An 18,989-nucleotide genomic window follows, 5' to 3' on the forward strand; every position below is an offset into this window, starting at 1 on the left:
CATGGTCACTCCCCTCTCCCACACAAATACCCACCACGGACACTCCCATCCATACAGGTCACGCCCCACCCCAACACAAATATCCACCACGGATACTCCCCATCCATACAGGTCACTCCCCACTCCCACACAAATACCCACCACGGACACTCCCATCCATACAGGTCACTCCCCACCCCCACACAAATACTCACCTCAGATAATCCCCATCCATACAGGTCACTCCACACCCCCACACAAATACCCAGATGGATACTTGCCACCCCCACACAGATACCCACCAGGGACACTCCCCATCCATACAGGTCACTCCCCACACCCACACAAATACCCACCACGGTCACTCCCCACCCCCACACAAATACCCACCACGGAAACTCCCCATCCATACAGGTCACTCCCCACCCCCACACAAATACCCACCACGGAAACTCCCCATCCATACAGGTCACGCCCCACCCCCGGACAAATACTCACCTCAGATAATCCCCATCCATATAGGTCACTCCCCACTCCCACACAAATACCCACCACGGTCACTCCCCATCCATACAGGTCACTCCCCACCCCAAACAAATACCCACCCTGGACACGCCCACCCCCACACAAATACCTAACAAAGTCACACCCCACTCCCACACAAATACCCACCACGGACACTCCCCATCCATACAGGTCACTCCCCATTCTCACACAAATACCCACCACGGTCACTCCCCATCCATTCAGGTCACTCCCCACTCCCACACAAATACCCACCACGGTCACTCCCCATCCATTCAGGTCGCTCCCCACTCCCACACAAATACCCACCACGGTCACTCCCCATCCATACAGGTCGCTCCCCACTCCCACACAAATACCCACCACGGTCACTCCCCATCCATTCAGGTCACTCCCCACTCCCACACAAATACCCACCACGGATACTCCCCATCCATACAGGTCACTCCCCACTCCCACACAAATACCCACCATGGTCACTCCCCTCTCCCACACAAATACCCACCACAGATACTCCACATCCATACAGGTCACTCCCCACTCCCACAAGTATCGCATAGGTCACTCCACCCCCACACAAATACCCACCACGGACACTCCCATCCATACAGGTCACTCCGCACTCCCACACAACTACCCACCACGGATACACCCCACACCCACACAAATACCCACCACAGACACTCCCCATCCATACAGGTCACTCCCCACTACCACACAAATATTCACCACGGATACTCCCCATCCATACAGGTCACTCCCCACCCCCACACAAATACCAACCATGGACACTCCTCGTCCATATAGATCACTCCCCACTCTCACACAAATACCCGCCACAGATATTCCCCATGCATGCAGGTCACTCCCCCCTCCCACATAAATCCCCACCACTGTCACTCCCCACTACCACACAAATACCCGCATCGATCATTGCCCACCCCCACACATATACCCACCACGGATACTCCCCATCCAGACAGGTCACTCCCCACTCCCACACAAATACCCACCACGGATACTCCCCATCTATACAGGTCACTCCCCCTTCCCACATAAATCCCCACCACGGTCACTCCCCACTATCACACAATTATCCACCACGGATACTCCCCATCCATACAGGTCACTCCCCACCCCCACGCAAATACCCACCATGGATACTCTCCATCCATACAGGTCACTCCCCACCCCCACGCAAATACCCACCACGGATACTCCCCATCCATACAGGTCACTCCCCACCCCCACACAAATACCCACCACGGATACTCCCCATCCATACAGGTCACTCCCCACCCCCACGCAAATACCCACCACGGATACTCCCCATCCATACAGATCACTCCCCACCCCCACGCAAATACCCACCATGGATACTCTCCATCCATACAGGTCACTCCCCACCCCCACACAAATACTCACATCGGTCACTCCCCACCCCCACACAACTACTCACCACGGTCACTCCCCACCCCCACACAAATACCCACCACAGATACTCCCCATCCGTACAGGTCAGTCCCCACCCCCACACAAATACCCACCACGGACACTCACCATCCACACAGGTCACTCCCCACCTCCACACAAATACTCACCATAGTTACTCCCCACTCCCACATAAATACCCACCACGGACACTCCCCATCCATATAGGTCACTCCCCACCCCCACAAAACTACCCACCACGAATACTCCCCATACATAGAAGTTACTCCCCACTCCCACGCAAATAACCAACTCGGACACTCCCCATCCACGGAGGTCACTCCCCACCGCCACAAAAATACCCAACATGTATACTCCCTATCCATGCAGGTCACTCCCCACCCTCCCATATAAATCCCTACCACGGACAGTCCCCATTCTTACAGGTCACACAACACCCCCACACAACTACCCACATCAGTCACTCCCCATCCCCACACAAATGCTCACAATGGTTACTCCCCACCCTCACACAGCTATCCACACTGCTCACTCCCCACCTTCACACAACTAACCAACTGGACTGTCCCCATCTGTGAACTCAATTGTCCACTCCAGTTCCCTGTATTCCATTAGTTAGCCAGTCCTCCACCCATATTCATTGTTTATTATTGATTTGTAGGACAGGGTGTCACTGACTGACTGGCATTTATTGCCATCCCTAGTTGCTGTTGTGAAGGTGGGGGGGTGAGCTACTTTCTTAAACCGCTGCAGTCCATGTGCTGTCGGTTGACCCACAATGCCCTAAGGGTGGGAATTCCAGGTCTTTGACCCAGTAACATTGAAGGAACAGTAATATATTTCCAAGTCAGCATGGTGAGTGGCTGGGAGGGGAAATTGCAGATGCTGGTGTTTCCATTTATCTGCTGCCCTTGTCCTTCTAGGTACACGTGGTCTTGGCTTTGGAAGGTGTTCAAGGACTTTGGTGAATTTCTGTAGTGCATCTTGTAGATAGGAGACATTGTTGCTACTTACTGTCATTGGTGGTGACAGTTCAATTTCTGACCAATTATAACTCACAAAATCCTGATTATGGGAAAATCAGTGATGTTAATGCCATTGAATAACAAAGGGTGATGGTTAGATTTTCTGTTGCTAGGGATGGTTGTTGCCTTACATTTTTTGTGGCTTGAATGTTATTTGCAACTTGTCAGCCCAAGCCTGGATATTGTCTAGTTCTTGCTGCATTTGAACATGGACCACTTCAGTATCTGATGAGTCACAAATGATGCTGAACATTGTGCGTGCATCCCCATTTCTGACCTTATGATGGAGGGAAGGTCATTGATGAAGCAGTTGAAGATGGTTGGCCAAGGTCATTGCCCTGAGGAACTCCTACAGAGATGTCCTGGAGCTGAGATGACTGACCCTCCAACAACCACAACTATCTTCCTGTGTCTGCCAGGTAGGACTTCAACCAGCGGAGAAGGGGCCCTCCCCATACCCATTGATGCCAATTTTGATCGGGTTTCTCGATGCCGCACTTGGTTGAATGTGGCCTTGATGCTCTCATCTCACCTCTGGAATTGAACTAAGGTCAGAAGCTGATTGGCTTTGACAGCACCCAAACTGGGCATTGCTGAGCTGGTTAAATCTGGTTCTCTGAGCAGGGTAGGCCTTGTAGTATAAAAGTATGGTCTAAAGTGTTCCCAGCCCAGGGTGTGACTAGCCTGGGTGTGCAAATGCCGGGAGTTGAACTCAGTGTTGGAGTTTAGGGAAATGGGGGAGGGAGACATTGCTGTCTAGTTCTGGACAGTTTTGCAAAGGGCTACTTTATGGTCAAGGTGCTGCTGGTTAGATCTTAGAGCGGGCCTGGGTGATTACAAGGTTTTGTCGAGGAGGGTGAGCAGCAACAAGGAAAAGTAAGACCATTTGCTCCCCCTAAGTCTCCTAATTGTTAAAGGGGCAGAGATGGCAATCAGTGGAGTCGTACACTCCTTGTGTCAGATGCGAGAGATGGGGGAACAGTTGGTTTTCTATGTCTGCAGGAAATGTGGATGGCTATAGCTTCTCTCAGACCACATGGATCGGTTGGAGTGGCAGTTAGAATCACTGTGACAATGCTGTGGCTTTAAGAAGTTATTTTGTCCTTTTTTTTAAAGTGAGGTTTTAAGACAGAGGTGTAGAGCTGTCTACTTGGAATACCAGTAAAGTAAACAGCTTTCAAGGCCTTGGGCTTGCCTTAAAAGTTGGAACAATTGAAGCAGCCTGAAGATCACTGTAAGCTGAGTCATCTGGAAATATATTGAGGTGAAAAATGCCATCTTAAATGCATATGAGCTACTACCAGACACCTATGGACAACGTTTCAGGAATCTGAGGAAGGACTCTGGTCAAACATACATTGAGTTTGAAAGGATCAATCAAAATAATTTTGATTAGGGCATTGAAAATAGATGAAACATATGATGCTCTGAGAGAGACAATTATCTTATAGGATTTCAGAAATTCACTTTCTGAAGTAGAGGGGACAGCAGAGATTTCAAACCGCAGGGTCAGCAACGGAAATGGCCAGTGATTATGAATTGATTCATAAAGCGAAGATTGGCTTCCAATACCAATTTCAGTCTTGGGGATTTTTTAAAAACAATAATTGCAGCCTGACTGGGTGTGGCCAGCTCTCACAGACCAGGTTTGTCAGTTTTTATTTTAGTTTTAGGGTTAGCTTTAACCAATGGTTGTTGGAGTCTCAGCAGGCCATAGGTTGCTGGGGTTTGAAGAACTAGAAACTATCGTTTCCTTCTGTCAGCTACAGCTAGAAAGTGGTGTTTCTCTCTGCTGTTGGACTTCCTGTAAGAAAAATTTATTTTCTGAATTTGCCAAGGGGTAGGCTTATGGTTTGTTACTATATTAGAATAGTTAATTGGTAATAGTTACTGTATCTATTATTCTGAAAATGTGTTGCTGGAAAAGCGCAGCAGGTCAGGCAGCATCGAAGGAACAGGAGAATTGATGTTTTGGGCATAAGCTTCTTCAGGAAAGGGCTGTTATTCTGTTAGGTTTTCCAGTAGGGTTGTTATTCTAACTTCTTTTTGTTGTTGTATTTTAATGACATTGTTTGAATAAATTGTGTTTTACTTAACATCGAGTCGTTTGAGGAGTTGAATTGCATTGAGAACACAGCACTTTACATTTGCCTTTGAAGTAAGCAAACATTAGGGTTGAGGTTACCTTCTTAAAATATTTTGAGGGGGGGGCGGTCTGGTCTAGTTCATAACGGCATTGAGCAGCATACAGTAGGCAGAGACTGTGATACTAGCTTCAGAGAGGTGGTCACACTGAAGGTACGGTCAGGAAGACGGATAACTGCTGGGAGAGGTGGGCAGGTGGTCCTGGAGTCTCCTGTGGCTCTCCCCTCAAAAGAGTATATTGTTTTGGAGACCGGACATGAGGGAAGGGGAAGGCTGAGGTAGCTTCTCAGGAAAAATAGCAGCAGCAGCAGCAGCCAGGTCTATGGCACCATGACTGGCTCTACTGTCAAGCAGGGTATGGCAAAGTCCAAATGAGTGACTGTGATCGGGGACTGTCTAGTCAGGGACACAGATAGGTGTTTCTGCGACAGCGAGTGGGATTCCAGAATAGCATGGTCCTCCCTGGAGGCAGAGTCAAAGACACCTTGAAGCATAGAGTCATAGAGATGTACAGCATGGAAACAGACCCTTCGGTCCAACCCGTCCATGCCGACCAGATATCCCAACCCAATCTAGTCCCACCTACCAGCACTCGACCTATATCCCTCCAAACCTTTCCTATTCATATACACATCCAAATGCCTCTTAAATGTTGCAATTGTACCAGCCTCCACGACATCCTCTGGCAGCTCATTCCATACACGTACCACCCTCTGCATGAAAAAGTTGCCCCTTAGGTCTCTTTTATATCTTTCCCCTCTCATCCTAAACTTATGCCCTCTAGTCCTGGATCCCCCACCTCAGGGAAAAGACTTTGTCTATTTATCCTATCCATGCCCCTCATGACGTTATAAACCTCTATAAGGTCACCCCTCAGCCTCCGATGCTCCAGGGAAAACAGCCCTAGCCTGTTCAGTCTCTCCCTACAGCTCAGATCCTCCAACCCTGGCAATATCCTTGTAAATCTTTTCTGAACCCTTTCAAGTTTCACAACATCTTTCCAATAAGAAGGAGACCAGAATTACACGCAATATTTGAACAGTGGCCTAACCAATGTCCTGTACAGCCGCAACATGACCTCCCAACTCCTGTACTCAATACTCTGACCAATAAAGGAAAGCATACCAAACGCCTTCTTCACTATCCTATCTACCTGCGACTCCACGTTCAAGGAGCTAAGAACCTGCACTCCAAGGTCTTTTTGTTCAGCAACACTCCCTAGGACCTTATCATTAAGTGTATAAATCCTGCTAAGATTTGCTTTCCCAAAATGCAGCACCTCACATTTATCTGAATTAAACTCCATCTGCCACATCTCAGCCCATTGGCCCATCTGATCCAGATCCTGTTGTAATTCGAGGTAACCCTCTTCGCTGTCCGCTACACCTCCAATTTTGATGTCATCTGCAAACTTACTAACTGTGCCTCTTATGCTCGCATCCAAATCATTTATGTAAATGACAAAAAGTAGAGGGCCCAGCACCAATTGTTGTGGCACTCCACTGGTCACAGGCCTCCAGTCTAAAAAACAACCCTCCACCACCATCCTCTGTCTTCTACCTTTGAGCCAGTTCTGTATCCAAGTGGCTAGTTCTCCCTGTATTCCATGAGATCTAAACTTGCTAATCAGTCTCCCATGGGGAACCTTGTCGAACGCCTTACTGAAGTCCATATAGATCACATCTACTGCTCTGCCCTCATCAATCTTTTTTGTTACTTCTTCAAAAAACTCAATCAAGTTTGTGAGACATGATTTCCCACACACAAAGCCATGTTGACTATCCCTAATCAGTCCTTGCCTTTCCAAATACATGTACATCCTGTCCCTCAGGATTCTCTCCAACAACTTGCCCACCATTGATGTCAAGCAGTATAGCAATTTCTGAAAGGAGAACGTGAGCAGGCAGAGATCATTGTACACTTTGGTACCAACGATATCGATGGAAATAGGAATGAGCTCCTGCAGATAGACAGTTAGGCAGGAGGGTCAAAGGTTGTACCTCAAGGGTATAATCTCTGGATTACTCCCAGGGCCATATGCTGATGAAAGTAGGAATAGGAGGGCAAATGAATGTATGGCTGAGGAGCTGGTACAGGGACCAGGCGTTGGGATCATTGCATCATTGGGATCTCTTTTGGGACAGAGGTGACCTGTACAAAAGGGACAGGTTGCACTTAAACTGGAGGGGGAGCCAATATTCTGGCAGTGAGGTTTAGTAGAGCTACTTGGGAGGTTTTAACCTAGTCTGTCAGGGGGCAGGAGTTTAAGCAGTAATGGGATGAGAGAAGTTTGAGGCCAGTACAGAAGTTAAAGAGAGCAAGTTAAATAGAGCAGGGAGGAAAGAGCACAGCAGAGAACAAGGCAAGAGGTATGAATTAAACTGCACTTATTTCAATGCAAGAAGTAAAGCAGATGGAATTAGCGCATGGAAGGGAACATGGGCCTGGGATCATAGAATCTCTACAGTGTGGAAGCCATTCTGCCCATCACTGACCTTCCAGAGAGCATCCCACCCAGACCCAGGAACCCTGCATTTCACATGGCTAACCTGCCTAGCCTGCACACTATTGTCAATTCGGAATGGCCAATCCATCTAACCTGCGCATCTTTGGAATGTGGGAGAAATTGGAGCACCTACAGACAGGGGGAGAGATGGGCAAACTCCATGCAGGGTGGGACTGAATCAGGGTCCCTATCATTGTGAGACCGCAGTGCTCACCATTGAGCCACCGTGCCACCCAGGATATCATAGCTGTTACAGAAACATGGCTGAGGGAGAGACAAGACTGGCAGCTCAATGTTCCAGGGTATACTTGCTGTAGAAAGGAGGTAAGAGAGGAGGAGGAGTGACATTTTTGAGTAGGGAAAACATCATGGCAGCACTTATATTTCTGGAGAATCATCCAATTAAACTATTTAATTTGGGGCTGAGAAATAAGACAGAGCATATAACTGAGGTGTTAGTGGGGGAGGGCTTTGGGACCGATGAACATAATTCTACTAGTTTTTAAATAGTTACGGAAAGGATAGGCCTTGGTCGACAAGTTAAAGTTTGAATCTGGGACAAGGCTGATTTTGATGGTATTAGACAGGAGCTTGATAATGGGAGGCTGCTTGAAGGTACAGAGACATCTGGCAAGTGGGAGGTTTTCAAAAGTGAGATACTGATAGTTCAGAGACAGCATGTTCCTGTTAGTGTGAAAGGCAAGGCTGACAGGAATAGGGAACATCAGATGAGTAGGGATATTGAGCAGCACTCTTCCCCAGTTCCACTTCATCCTCTAGTTCATTCAACGTGCTCACAAAACTTACTCTTTTCCTTTCAGGCATCAATGCACACAAGATGCAACAACTCAGAGATACGCACAGCCCTTGGGAACCTCCCTCCCCTTCCATCTGACTCCATCCCATCCCCCAGCCCCACCTCCTGTCATATATTCACTATCCCTCCTGACCTTCCACTCTCTGATGCTAAACGTTCTATACTCAGCAAAGGTCTCAGTTTTGTACCTTAACGATTTCTGGGTACGACTGACATTGAACTCTTCTATCGTGGCGTCTGCCTCTGTGTCTATTTCTTTGGACAAGGGTCCTCTCCCCGTTCCACAGACTCCTTCAGCCACCTCCAACACTCTCCCTCCACCTCCACCTAGGAAGATAAATGTAGGAAGATATTCCTGATGACCTGGAAGTCCAGAATCAGGGGTCCCAGTCTGAAGATACAGAGGGAGGCTACTTAGGACTGAGGTGGGGAGATATTTCTTCACCAAGAGAGTGGTGAGCCTGTGGAATTCTCTGCCATAGAAAAGCATCAAGGCCAAAGCATTAAATATTTTCCGTAAGGATTTGGATATAGTTCTTAGGGTTAGAAGAATCAAAATGGGAATCGGCTATTGAGTTGGATGATCAGCTCATTGAGAATCATCAAGGTGTCGTTGGTCCTCTTAATTTCTCCTATTTTCCCTCACCCATTCCAACCTATTCGCCCATGACTGCACTCCTGCTTTCAGATCTGACCCTGACTTTGCAATTCAGCCTGCTGATAAAGGTGGTACTTATGTTGTCTGATGAGAGACTGAGAGCTACCTTGGATCATGACCCCACCATCGAATATCAGGCCATTCTGTCTGTCCACCACAATTACAAACCTTATTTCATCTGGTGATCACTTCCACTCCATCCTCCACCCCCCCACCCCCCAGCCTTGAAGTTGATAGTCTCCCCATCCAGCACAGCCCGTTGCTATCTCCTTCTTAAAATCCACAAACAGGACTGCCCGGCCAAGCCCATTGTTTCTGTCTGCTCCTGCCACACAGAAGTCATTAGAAAAAAACAGCTCTGAGGAAGGGTCACTGGAACAGGCATATTAACTCTGGATTTCTCTCCTGCTGAGCTTTTCCAACAATTTCTGTTTTCCAACATCTGCAGTTCTTTTAATTTTTATTTAGAGACATTGAGGAAGGAAAAGGAGGCTTCTTACAGATATAGGAGAAAGTGAGGTCTGCAGATGCTGGAAATGGAGGTTGGTGGGGTGGTAGGTGAGGACCAGTGGGGTTCTGTCCTGGTGGCGGTTGGAGGGGCGGGGCTCAAGGGCGGAGGAGCGGGAAGTGGAGGAGATGCGGTGGAGGGCATCATCGATCACATCTGGGGGGAATCTGCAGTCCTTGAAGGAAGAGCGGTTGGAGGAAGAGCGCCTCATCTTCCGCCGAGGAACCCTCCAACCACAAGGGATGAACTCAGATTTCTCCAGTTTCCTCATTTCCCCTCCCCCCACCTTGTCTCAGTCGAATCCCTCGAACTCAGCACCGCCCTCCTAACCTGCAATCTTCTTCCTGACCTCTCCGCCCCTACCCCACTCCGACCTATCACCCTCACCTTGACCTCCTTCCACCTATCACATCTCCATCACCCCTCCCCCAAGTCCCTCCTCCCTACCTTTTATCTTAGCCTGCTGGACACACTTTCCTCATTCCTGAAGAAGGGCTTATGCCCGAATCATTGAATCTCCTGCTCCTTGGATGCTGCCTGACCTGCTGTGCTTTTCCAGCAACACATTTTCAGATATGACAGGTATAGGCAGCTGGTATGAAGATTTGATTTCCTACGGTATGGAAACAGGCCCTTTGGTCCAACAAGTCCACACCAACCCTCTGAACAGTACCCACCGAGACCCATTCTCCTACCCTCTATATTGACACAGAATATGATCCTTTGCTATAAGTTCTGTGTCCTATGATCCTGCCCCACTAGCTACCTGACAAAGGAGTAGCGCTCCGAAAGTTAGTGCTTCCAAATAAACCTGTTGGACTATAACCTGGTGCTGTGTGATTTTTAACTTTATCTGAGGAAGGATGTTCTGGCTATGGAGGGAATACAGTGAAGGTTTATGAGACTGATTCCTGGATTGGAAGGAGAGTTACATGGAAGAGATTAAATTGGTTATCCGTATGTTCACTGGAATTTCAAAGAATGAGGCGGGGTCTTGTAGAAACCTGTGAAATTCTAATAGGACTGGACAGGATAAACGTAGGAAGATATTCCTGATGACCTGGAAGTCCAGAATCAGGGGTCCCAGTCTGAGGATACAGAGGGAGGCTACTTAGGACTGAGGTGGGGAGAAATTTCTTCACCAAGAGAGTGGTGAGCCTGTGGAATTCTCTGCCATAGAAAAGCATCAAAGTCAAAGCATTAAATATTTTCAGGAAGGATTTGGATATAGTTCTTAGGGTTAGAAGAATCAAAATGGGAATCGGCTATTGAGTTGGATGATCAGCCATGATCAAAATGAATGGCAGTGTAGGCCCGAAGTCCTAAATAGCCTACTTCTATTGCGATGTTTCAGTGAGCTAATTATTCTGTACTCTGCTCCTGTTTGCAGGCACCCCACGCTGTCTGGAGAGCTGATGGACAGGTTACGAATCATCAAACGTAGACTGTCGGTATCTCTACGCAGCAGACGGCCTCTTGATGACTCCCTCTCCCAGCTGGCTGAGCAGATCAGTTTGGAGGAGAATAACTCGAAGGACAATGGTGAGCTGTCAATCCCTCCTCCCCCTGTGATCCAGAGTGGGAATCCAGCTCTCCTTTCTGCTGACTCTCAGCTTCAGTCAGGAACAGGTTGAAGGCTGACAGAAAACGAGATTGAGATGGCCAAGATGAGGATTTTCAAGAAGGATTGGAAAAATAAACCAGGGAATTACAAGACCTGGGAATCATATCTGTGTTTGGGAAACGATTGGAGAAAATTCTGTGGGACATAATTTATAGAGGCAAGATTTGATCAGGGATAACCAGCACTGCTTTGTCAGAGGGAAGGCCTCCGGAACCAATCTGGTGGAATTTTTCAGGGAGGTTACCAAAATGGGAGTAGAGTTAAGGGAATGTATGTGGATTTTAGCAAGGCCTTTGACAAGGTCCCACTGAGGAACTGATAAAGAAGGTAAAGGTACATAGGACCAGGGTAACTTCGCAAGTGGATCCAAATTAGCTTGGTGATAGGGGACACAGAAAGTGGTGAGACAAGGCTATTTGTGTGATTGGAGCCCAGTTTGCAATGGTGCGCCATATTAGTTGCGGTATTCTAAATGGTGGAGATGAGAATGAGAATATAGGGGAGGACGATAAATAAGCTTGTGGATGACACTAAGATTAGCCTGGGTGGTTGACAGTGGTGGAAGTGTATAGGTTACAGTAAGATAGAAACAGATCCCTAGCATGGTTCTTTTTGTATCCATAAAAGTCGGATATTGTCAGTGGTGACCGGAAATGTGTCCAGAAAGCTTAAAACCAGAATGGATTCTTCCAGGGAGGCACCACTGGTGTGTATCTGTCACTGGGAGGTGGCTCAAAACATCTGCATTCCCTTCTTGGCCTCCTGGACATTGTTCCAACTTGTAGTAGCACACACTGAGAATAAGGGCCCACCTCCGAATTCAACCAGAAGCTATAGTTGGCACAGCCTTGACTTCTTTAAGCAGGCCTAGCAGGGCTTTGTGGTCTGTTGCTGTTACAAATTTGTGTCCGTAAAGGTATTGGCGGAATTTCCTCACACCAAAGATGACTGCCATGATGAGGATAGCTCCGTCTGACCTCCGTGTTAATCTGTGATAGGAGAGCGAGACCCCAAACTCCACTCCACTCCCTGGGTTCCCCTTTCCCTTGAACGGAGTATCATGGTGTCAGTCTGAGCCACAGCTCTCCCAGGCTGGAATCTTGTTGACCTCTGGACAATGCTTCTGTGTGGATGGGACTCCGTGCAAAGTCTGGGCTCTGCCTTTGTCCACAGCTCACTTGCGGCAGGGAACTTTTGGGAAAAGGAAATGCAAATGGGTTACTGGTGTCAGAGAAGCGCAGCAGGTCAGGCAGCATCCAAAGAGCAGGAGAATCGATGTTTCAGGCATGAGCCCTTCTTCAGGAATGAGTGTTTGAGAACGTGGCTGAAGAGCTTCTGGGCAGAGGAGATGACCTGGGGTGTGCAGTGAGAGAGGGACTCACTGAAATCCTTGTAGAAGGAGGAAGAGAGCTTCTTCAAGGAAGGCATCCTTGCAAGAGGATTCACAGTAGGTTAAAATCTTCGAGGAGAAAGTGAGGACTGCAGATGCTGGAGGTCAGAGCTGAATTCCTGAAGAAGGGCTCATGCCCGAAACGTCGATTCTCCTGCTCTTTGGATGCTGCCTGACCTGCTGCGCTTTTCCAGCAACAAATTTTCAGCTCTGATCTCCAGCATCTGCAGTCCTCACTTTCTCCCCTACTGGTGTCAGAGAGTGTGACTGAGTTTTGCAGGCTATCGGGAACACAGTGACTGAATGAGAGAGAGAGAGAGTAAGCCAGCCTGTATCTCATGCTTGCTCAGACAAGCAGCTGTCCAGTTTGTCATTTGCAAATAAAAAGCACAAGGGGACATCTCTCTCTCCCTGGGCTGAGGAACAGTCTAGATTCAGTATAGCTTGCAAAGCGTGAGGTCAATGAATAGAATTGAATTGAATTTAGTGTCACATGTACCGAGGTACAGTGAAAAGTTTTGTCTTATGAGCAATCCAGGCAGATCACAGAGCTAAGTAGCATAGATTAGTAAATAATAGGTAAACAGCGGCAAAAACAAAAACACAGGTATAGCCGAATGCTCAGAGTTTGTGAGTCCATTCAATATTCGAACAACAGTAGGGTAGAAACTGGTATGAAACCGGCTGGTGTGTGTGTTCAGCCTTGTGTACCTTCTCCCCAGTGGTAGAGGTTGTAGAAAAACATTGCCAGGATGGGATGGATCTTTGAGAATGCTGGTGGCCTTATAGAAACATTGCATTATAAAGAGAAGGAGAGAGGATAGGTAGCACTGCTCCCTGTCAGTGCATTTGCCTTTGTAATAGGTATCTGAAGAGGGATGTATATATACACACATAATGTGTTTCTCTCCCATCATCTGCACTGTTTCATTAATCTTTAGAATCCCTCCAGTGCAGAAAGAGCCCTTTCAGCCCATCAAGTCTGCACCAACCCCCCCCTCCAAGGAGCATTGCACCCTGACCCCAACCTGTCTTTGCCACCCTACATTTCCCATGGTTAACCCACCTAGCCTGAACAGCTTTGGGCCTTGCGAGGAAACCCACGCAGACACGGGGAGAATGTGAAAACTCCCCACACAGACAGTCGCCTGAGGCTGGATTTGAACCCGGGTCCCTGGCGCTGTGAGGCAGCAGTGCTAACCACTGTGCTACCCTTTGTTTCCTTTCAAAAAGGCAAGAAAAGATTAGAAAAAGGGCAAATTTCAAATGTTCCTCATCTTTACGCAGAGAAGGATTCTCTGCTTCGTGAAGATCAATATTTATCCCTGTATTTCACTCTTCTTATAAATGGGCAGTAAAAGGCCGAAGTCTCAAAGAAACCAATTGTTGTGGGCCCTGGGATTCCAACTACAGCGTGCAAGTGCCATCAGTGACAGTGAGCATCGAGATTAGGGAGGGGTTTGCAAAGCTTAGCACAAAGGTAACTGACTCCCTTCAACTGTGTAGTACTGACAGTCCAGGAAGTGTCTGAAACCAGAGGGGTACCAGGATCCCAGAGGGGCTGGAGGAGTTTACAATGGTATAGAGGGGACCGAAGCCAGGGGTACAGGGATGAGGACACTGGAGTATTGTGGTCACCACATTACACAAAAGATGCAAGTGCTCTGGACAGAGTGCAGAAAAGATGCACAGGAATGTTGCCAGGGCGGGACAGTGGTAGCTACCAGGAGAGATTGGAGAGGTTGGAATTGTTTTCCCTTGGAATGAAGAAGGCTGAGGGGTGACATGATTGAGGCGTACAAAATTGTGCGGGGTAGAAATGGAGTCGACAGGAGGAAACCTGTTCCCCTTGGCAGTGTTCAAAAACCAGAGGTCATGGCATTCGAGCTAAGTGGCAGAAAGATCGCAAGGTATGTGATGGGTGGTGGGTGTTTGGAATTCACTGTCTGGGTTGGTGGTAGAGGCAGAGATCCTAAATTCTTTTCAAATGTACCTGGATCTGCACCTAAAGTGTTGTAGGGCTATGGGCTATGTGCAGAAAGATGTGATTACAAAGGGCACCTTGAGTTGGTATGGACAAGATGGCCGAATGGTGCCCTTCTGTACTGTAACATGTCTATGCTTCTCTGAATGAGCATTTGAAAATAAGGGCATCCCTCAACCAGATCTAGTGTAGATCAGCTAGCAGACGGGTGATGGTTTAACAGGACCTGGGTTGTGAGGGGACAGCAGCGTTTTACGGGAAGGTATGTGAGTGACCAGGAAGGGAGGGCGGAGGAGATGTTGTCAGAAGTGAGAGTTTCAGCAGCAGAGCCAGGTTAAGAATGGCAAAGGAGGGCTGTTGTGAAGGAGGAAGTAGGCGGTCTGAGCGATAGAGGGGATCGGGACACAAGAAACTGGGCAGCAATTTGACAGGCCTGTTGAACTTGCTCTGTTATTCAGTACTGTCATGGCTTTGACATCCCTGACTGCTCCCTGGATTCCTCGATTCAACGAGGACCAAACCAGTGTCCATCTCATCCTTAAACTTCGTAAAGGATCCACAGGCCTTTGGGGTAGAGCGTTCCAAATGTTCACACCACTTTGAGTGAAGAATCTGCTCTTCACCTCAATGTGAATAGAATATTCACTTTAAGGGCAGCACGGTGGCACAGTGGTTAGCACTGCTGCCTCGCAGCGCCAGAGACCCGGGTTCAATTCCTGACTCAGGCGACTGACTGTGTGGAGTTTGCACGTTCTCCCCGTGTCTGCGTGGGTTTCCTCCGGGTGCTCCGGTTTCCTCCCACAGTCCAAAGATGTGCAGGTCAGGTGAATTGGCCATGTTAAATTGCCCGTAGTGTTAGGTGAAGGGGTAAATGTAAGGGTATGGGTTGGTTGCGCTTCGGCGGGTCGGTGTGGACTTGTTGGGCCGAAGGGCCTGTTTCCACACTGTAGGTAATCTAATCTAATATCAGACGATCAGCAATAAGGTGGGGGAAGGGGTCATCATTTTACATGGAAGGACGGGAAGTTTAGAGGGGATTTGAGGAAAATCTTTTCAGCCAGAAGGTATTGGGGGTCTGGAATGCCCTCCTGGCTGGGAGGCAAGAAACCTCACGACCTTTGAAAAGTACTTGAATGAGCACTGCAAGTATCATAACATTCAAGTCTATGAGCCTAGTGTGGGAAAGTGGGACCCCTGTAATGTAATTTACTTTGGCGGGACAGCCTCAATGGGCCAAAACTATGATCTCAATCCAAAATGACTGGCCCCTTATCCTGCAGTTCCCAGACGGGGGAATCAACCAGCCACTCATGATCCTGTCAAGTTCCTTCAGAATCTGGCATGATTCAATTTGATCACCCCTCATCCTTCTGAAGCCCAGAAAATACAGGGTCAATTTACTCAGCCTGGCACCAGAGAAGCAACCCCTCACTCCAGGGACCAATCCAGTCAGTGTACCACCTCTAATGCAGAACTACTTTTCCTTGAGACCAGTAGTGCCCTCATCAAAGCTCTGTACAATCAGAACAGCACCTCTTTACTCCTGGACTCCAATCTCCTCACAATGAAGGTGAACACGCCACTTACCTTCCTGCTTGCTATATGGCGGAGAGGTTGTTTCACTAGACAGCAGTCCAGGGGAATACTCTGTGATCCTGGGATCAAATCACAGCAGTCGGTGGAATTGAAATCCAGTGAAGAAACCTGAAATTGAAAATGAGTAATTCAGGAATTGTGACCATGAAGCTTACATCAGTATATCCCATCTGGTTCACTAATGTTATGGGTAAATCCCCACAAACAATCTGGATAGTGGTAACAGGATAGGACAGAGTCAGCATGGATTTATGAAGGGGAAATCATGCTTGACTAATCTTCTGGAATTTTTTGAGGATGTAACTCTGAAGATGGATGAGGGAGATCCAGTAGATGTAGTGTACCTGGACTTTCAGAAAGCTTTTGATAAAGTCCCACATAGGAGGTTAGTGAGCAAAATTAGGGCACATGGTATTGGGGGCAAAGTACTAACTTGGATTGAAAGTTGGTTGGCTGACAGGAAACAAAGAGTAGTGATAAACGGCTCCATTTCGGAATGGCAGGCAGTAACCAGTGGGGTACCGCAGGGATTAGTGCTGGGACTGCAGCTTTTTACAATATATGTTAATGATATAGAAGATGGTATTAGTAATAACTAGCAAATTTGCTGATGATACTAAGCTGGGTGGCAGGGTGAAATGTGAGGAGGATATTAGTAGATTACAGGGTGACCTGGACAGATTAAATGAGTGGTCAGATGCATGGCAGATGCAGTTTAATGTGGATAAATGTATGGTTATCCACTTTGGTGGCAAGAACAGGAAGGCAGATTACTACTTAAATGGAATCAATTTAGGTAAAGGGGCAGTACAGAGAGATCTGGGTGTTCTTGTACACCAGTCAATGAAGGTAAGCATGCAGGTACAGCAGGTAGTGAAGAAGGCTAATAGCATGCTGGCCTTCATAACAAGAGGGATTGAGTATAGAAGCAAAGAGGTTCTTCTGCAGCTGTACGGGGCCCTGGTGAGACCACACCTAGAGTACTGTGTGCAGTTCTGGTCTCCAAATTTGAGGATAGACATTCTGGCTATTGAGGGAGTGCAGCGTAGGTTCACGAGGTCAATTCCTGGAATGGCGGGACTACCTTACGCTGAAAGACTGGAGCGACTGGGCTTGTATACCCTTGAGCTCAGAAGACTGAGAGGGGATCTGATTGAGACATATAAGATTATGAAAGGATTGGACACTCTGGCAGCAGGAAACATGTTTCGGCTGATGGGTGAGTGCCGAACCAGAGGACACAGCTTAAAAATACGGGGTAGACCATTTAGGACAGAGATGAGGAGAAACTTCTTCACCCAGAGAGTGGTGGCTGTGTGGAATGCTCTGCCCCAGAGGGCAGTGAAGGCCCAGTCTCTGGATTCATTTAAGAAAGAGTTGGATAGTGCTCTCAAGGATTGTGGAATCAAGGATTATGGAGATAAAGCAGGAACAGGATACTGATTAAGGATGATCAGCCATGATCATATTGAAGAGTGGGGCAGGCTCGAAGGGCAGATTGGCCTACTCCTGCACCTATTGTCTATTGTCTATTATCTTTCGTTCGGTTACTTATTACGTGTTATGTCTCTGGTAAACCCTCCTGCTTAATTTAAATCAGCAACACAGTAATCTGTGAAAATTCGAGAAGCCAAGAACTATTTAAAGTAAAAATTAACAACTTTATTTTTCAAAGTACAACAGAGAGTAATTAACTAACAACTATTTAAAACTCCTTCCTCTAACCTATCTCTTACTTTCCCTTCTATAATATTAGAGCAATAAAACTCCTGATTAAGATCTACCAAAGTTCAACTTTTCAAAACCAGCCAGATGTCGAATCTTCTCTTCCTCGGTCTTCTTTTCTTCCTTTTAAGGATTTCTGCTTCACAGGTTACTGATCAATAAAGGTACCTTTAAGAGAGCTACTGTCTGGGCAGTCTAAAGATGCTGGTAGCCTGGCAGTTCTCCTCCCAACTGTTCAATTTTTCCTGGTCTTATATCCCCACAGCAACAGATTGTGTCATTGGCTTTTAAGATTGTCAATGTACTAAATTCAAACGTGATTGGAGTTTGTTATTTTTCGGGGGAATAATTTAAACTGATTGGCCTAATTTGAATTTGTTTTGTCCTCTCCAGGCAACCAGTTAATTGAGCTATTCAACCACATGTTACATTATATCTTGTTCAGAACACTTGGTGCTGTGTCAGGTAGTTCTTTTAGCTTTTAACTCTCTTAAAGGTACAGTACCCTTTCCACCTGCATAACATAAGAAACCTCACAGTCAAATACTGAGACAATGATTTAAACTTTATTACATGTAGTAACCAAAATAAGACCCCCTCAAGCCAGCAAGTTGAGCCTCACAACGCAATTAGCCCATTACCTGATTAATGGTAGAATCTAGCCAGGAAATTCCACCAACAGTGGTCTGTGTCTGGAAGTAAGACTATAAGTTACGGGAGCAGAAATTAGGCCATTCAGTCCATCAAACTGCTCCACTACTTAATCACAGCTGATAGGTTTTTCAATCCCATTCTCCCACTTTCACCCGCTTTGATCCCCTTGGCAATCAATAACTTATCTATCTCTATCTTATATATACTCAATGACCTGGCCTCCACAGCTTCCTGTGGTGACAAATTCCATAGATTTACCACTCTATGGCTGGAGAAGTTTCTCCTTATCTCTGTTCCAAAGGGTTTTCCATTACTCGAATGCTGTGCCCTCGCGTCCTCATCTCTCCTGCCAATGGAAACATCTTCCCAATATCCCCTCTGTCCAGGCTGTGCAGTCTTCT

At 47.3% G+C, this 18,989-nt stretch overlaps 1 protein-coding gene across 2 annotated transcripts in view; it reads left to right on the plus strand.

The window, feature by feature from the left end:
- LOC132822185 (cyclin-dependent kinase 17-like) overlaps positions 1-18,989 on the plus strand; it is a 638,730-nt gene that overhangs the window by 28,917 nt on the left and 590,824 nt on the right. For both annotated transcript variants that reach the window (XM_060835260.1, XM_060835263.1), the window contains exon 2: positions 11,006-11,157. In XM_060835260.1, the coding sequence (XP_060691243.1) occupies positions 11,031-11,157 (127 nt within the window). In that variant the 5' untranslated portion in view covers positions 11,006-11,030. The remainder of the gene's footprint in view (positions 1-11,005; positions 11,158-18,989) is intronic.

The sequence above is a fragment of the Hemiscyllium ocellatum genome, chromosome 14, assembly GCF_020745735.1.
Source record: "Hemiscyllium ocellatum isolate sHemOce1 chromosome 14, sHemOce1.pat.X.cur, whole genome shotgun sequence".
NCBI lineage: Eukaryota > Metazoa > Chordata > Chondrichthyes > Orectolobiformes > Hemiscylliidae > Hemiscyllium > Hemiscyllium ocellatum.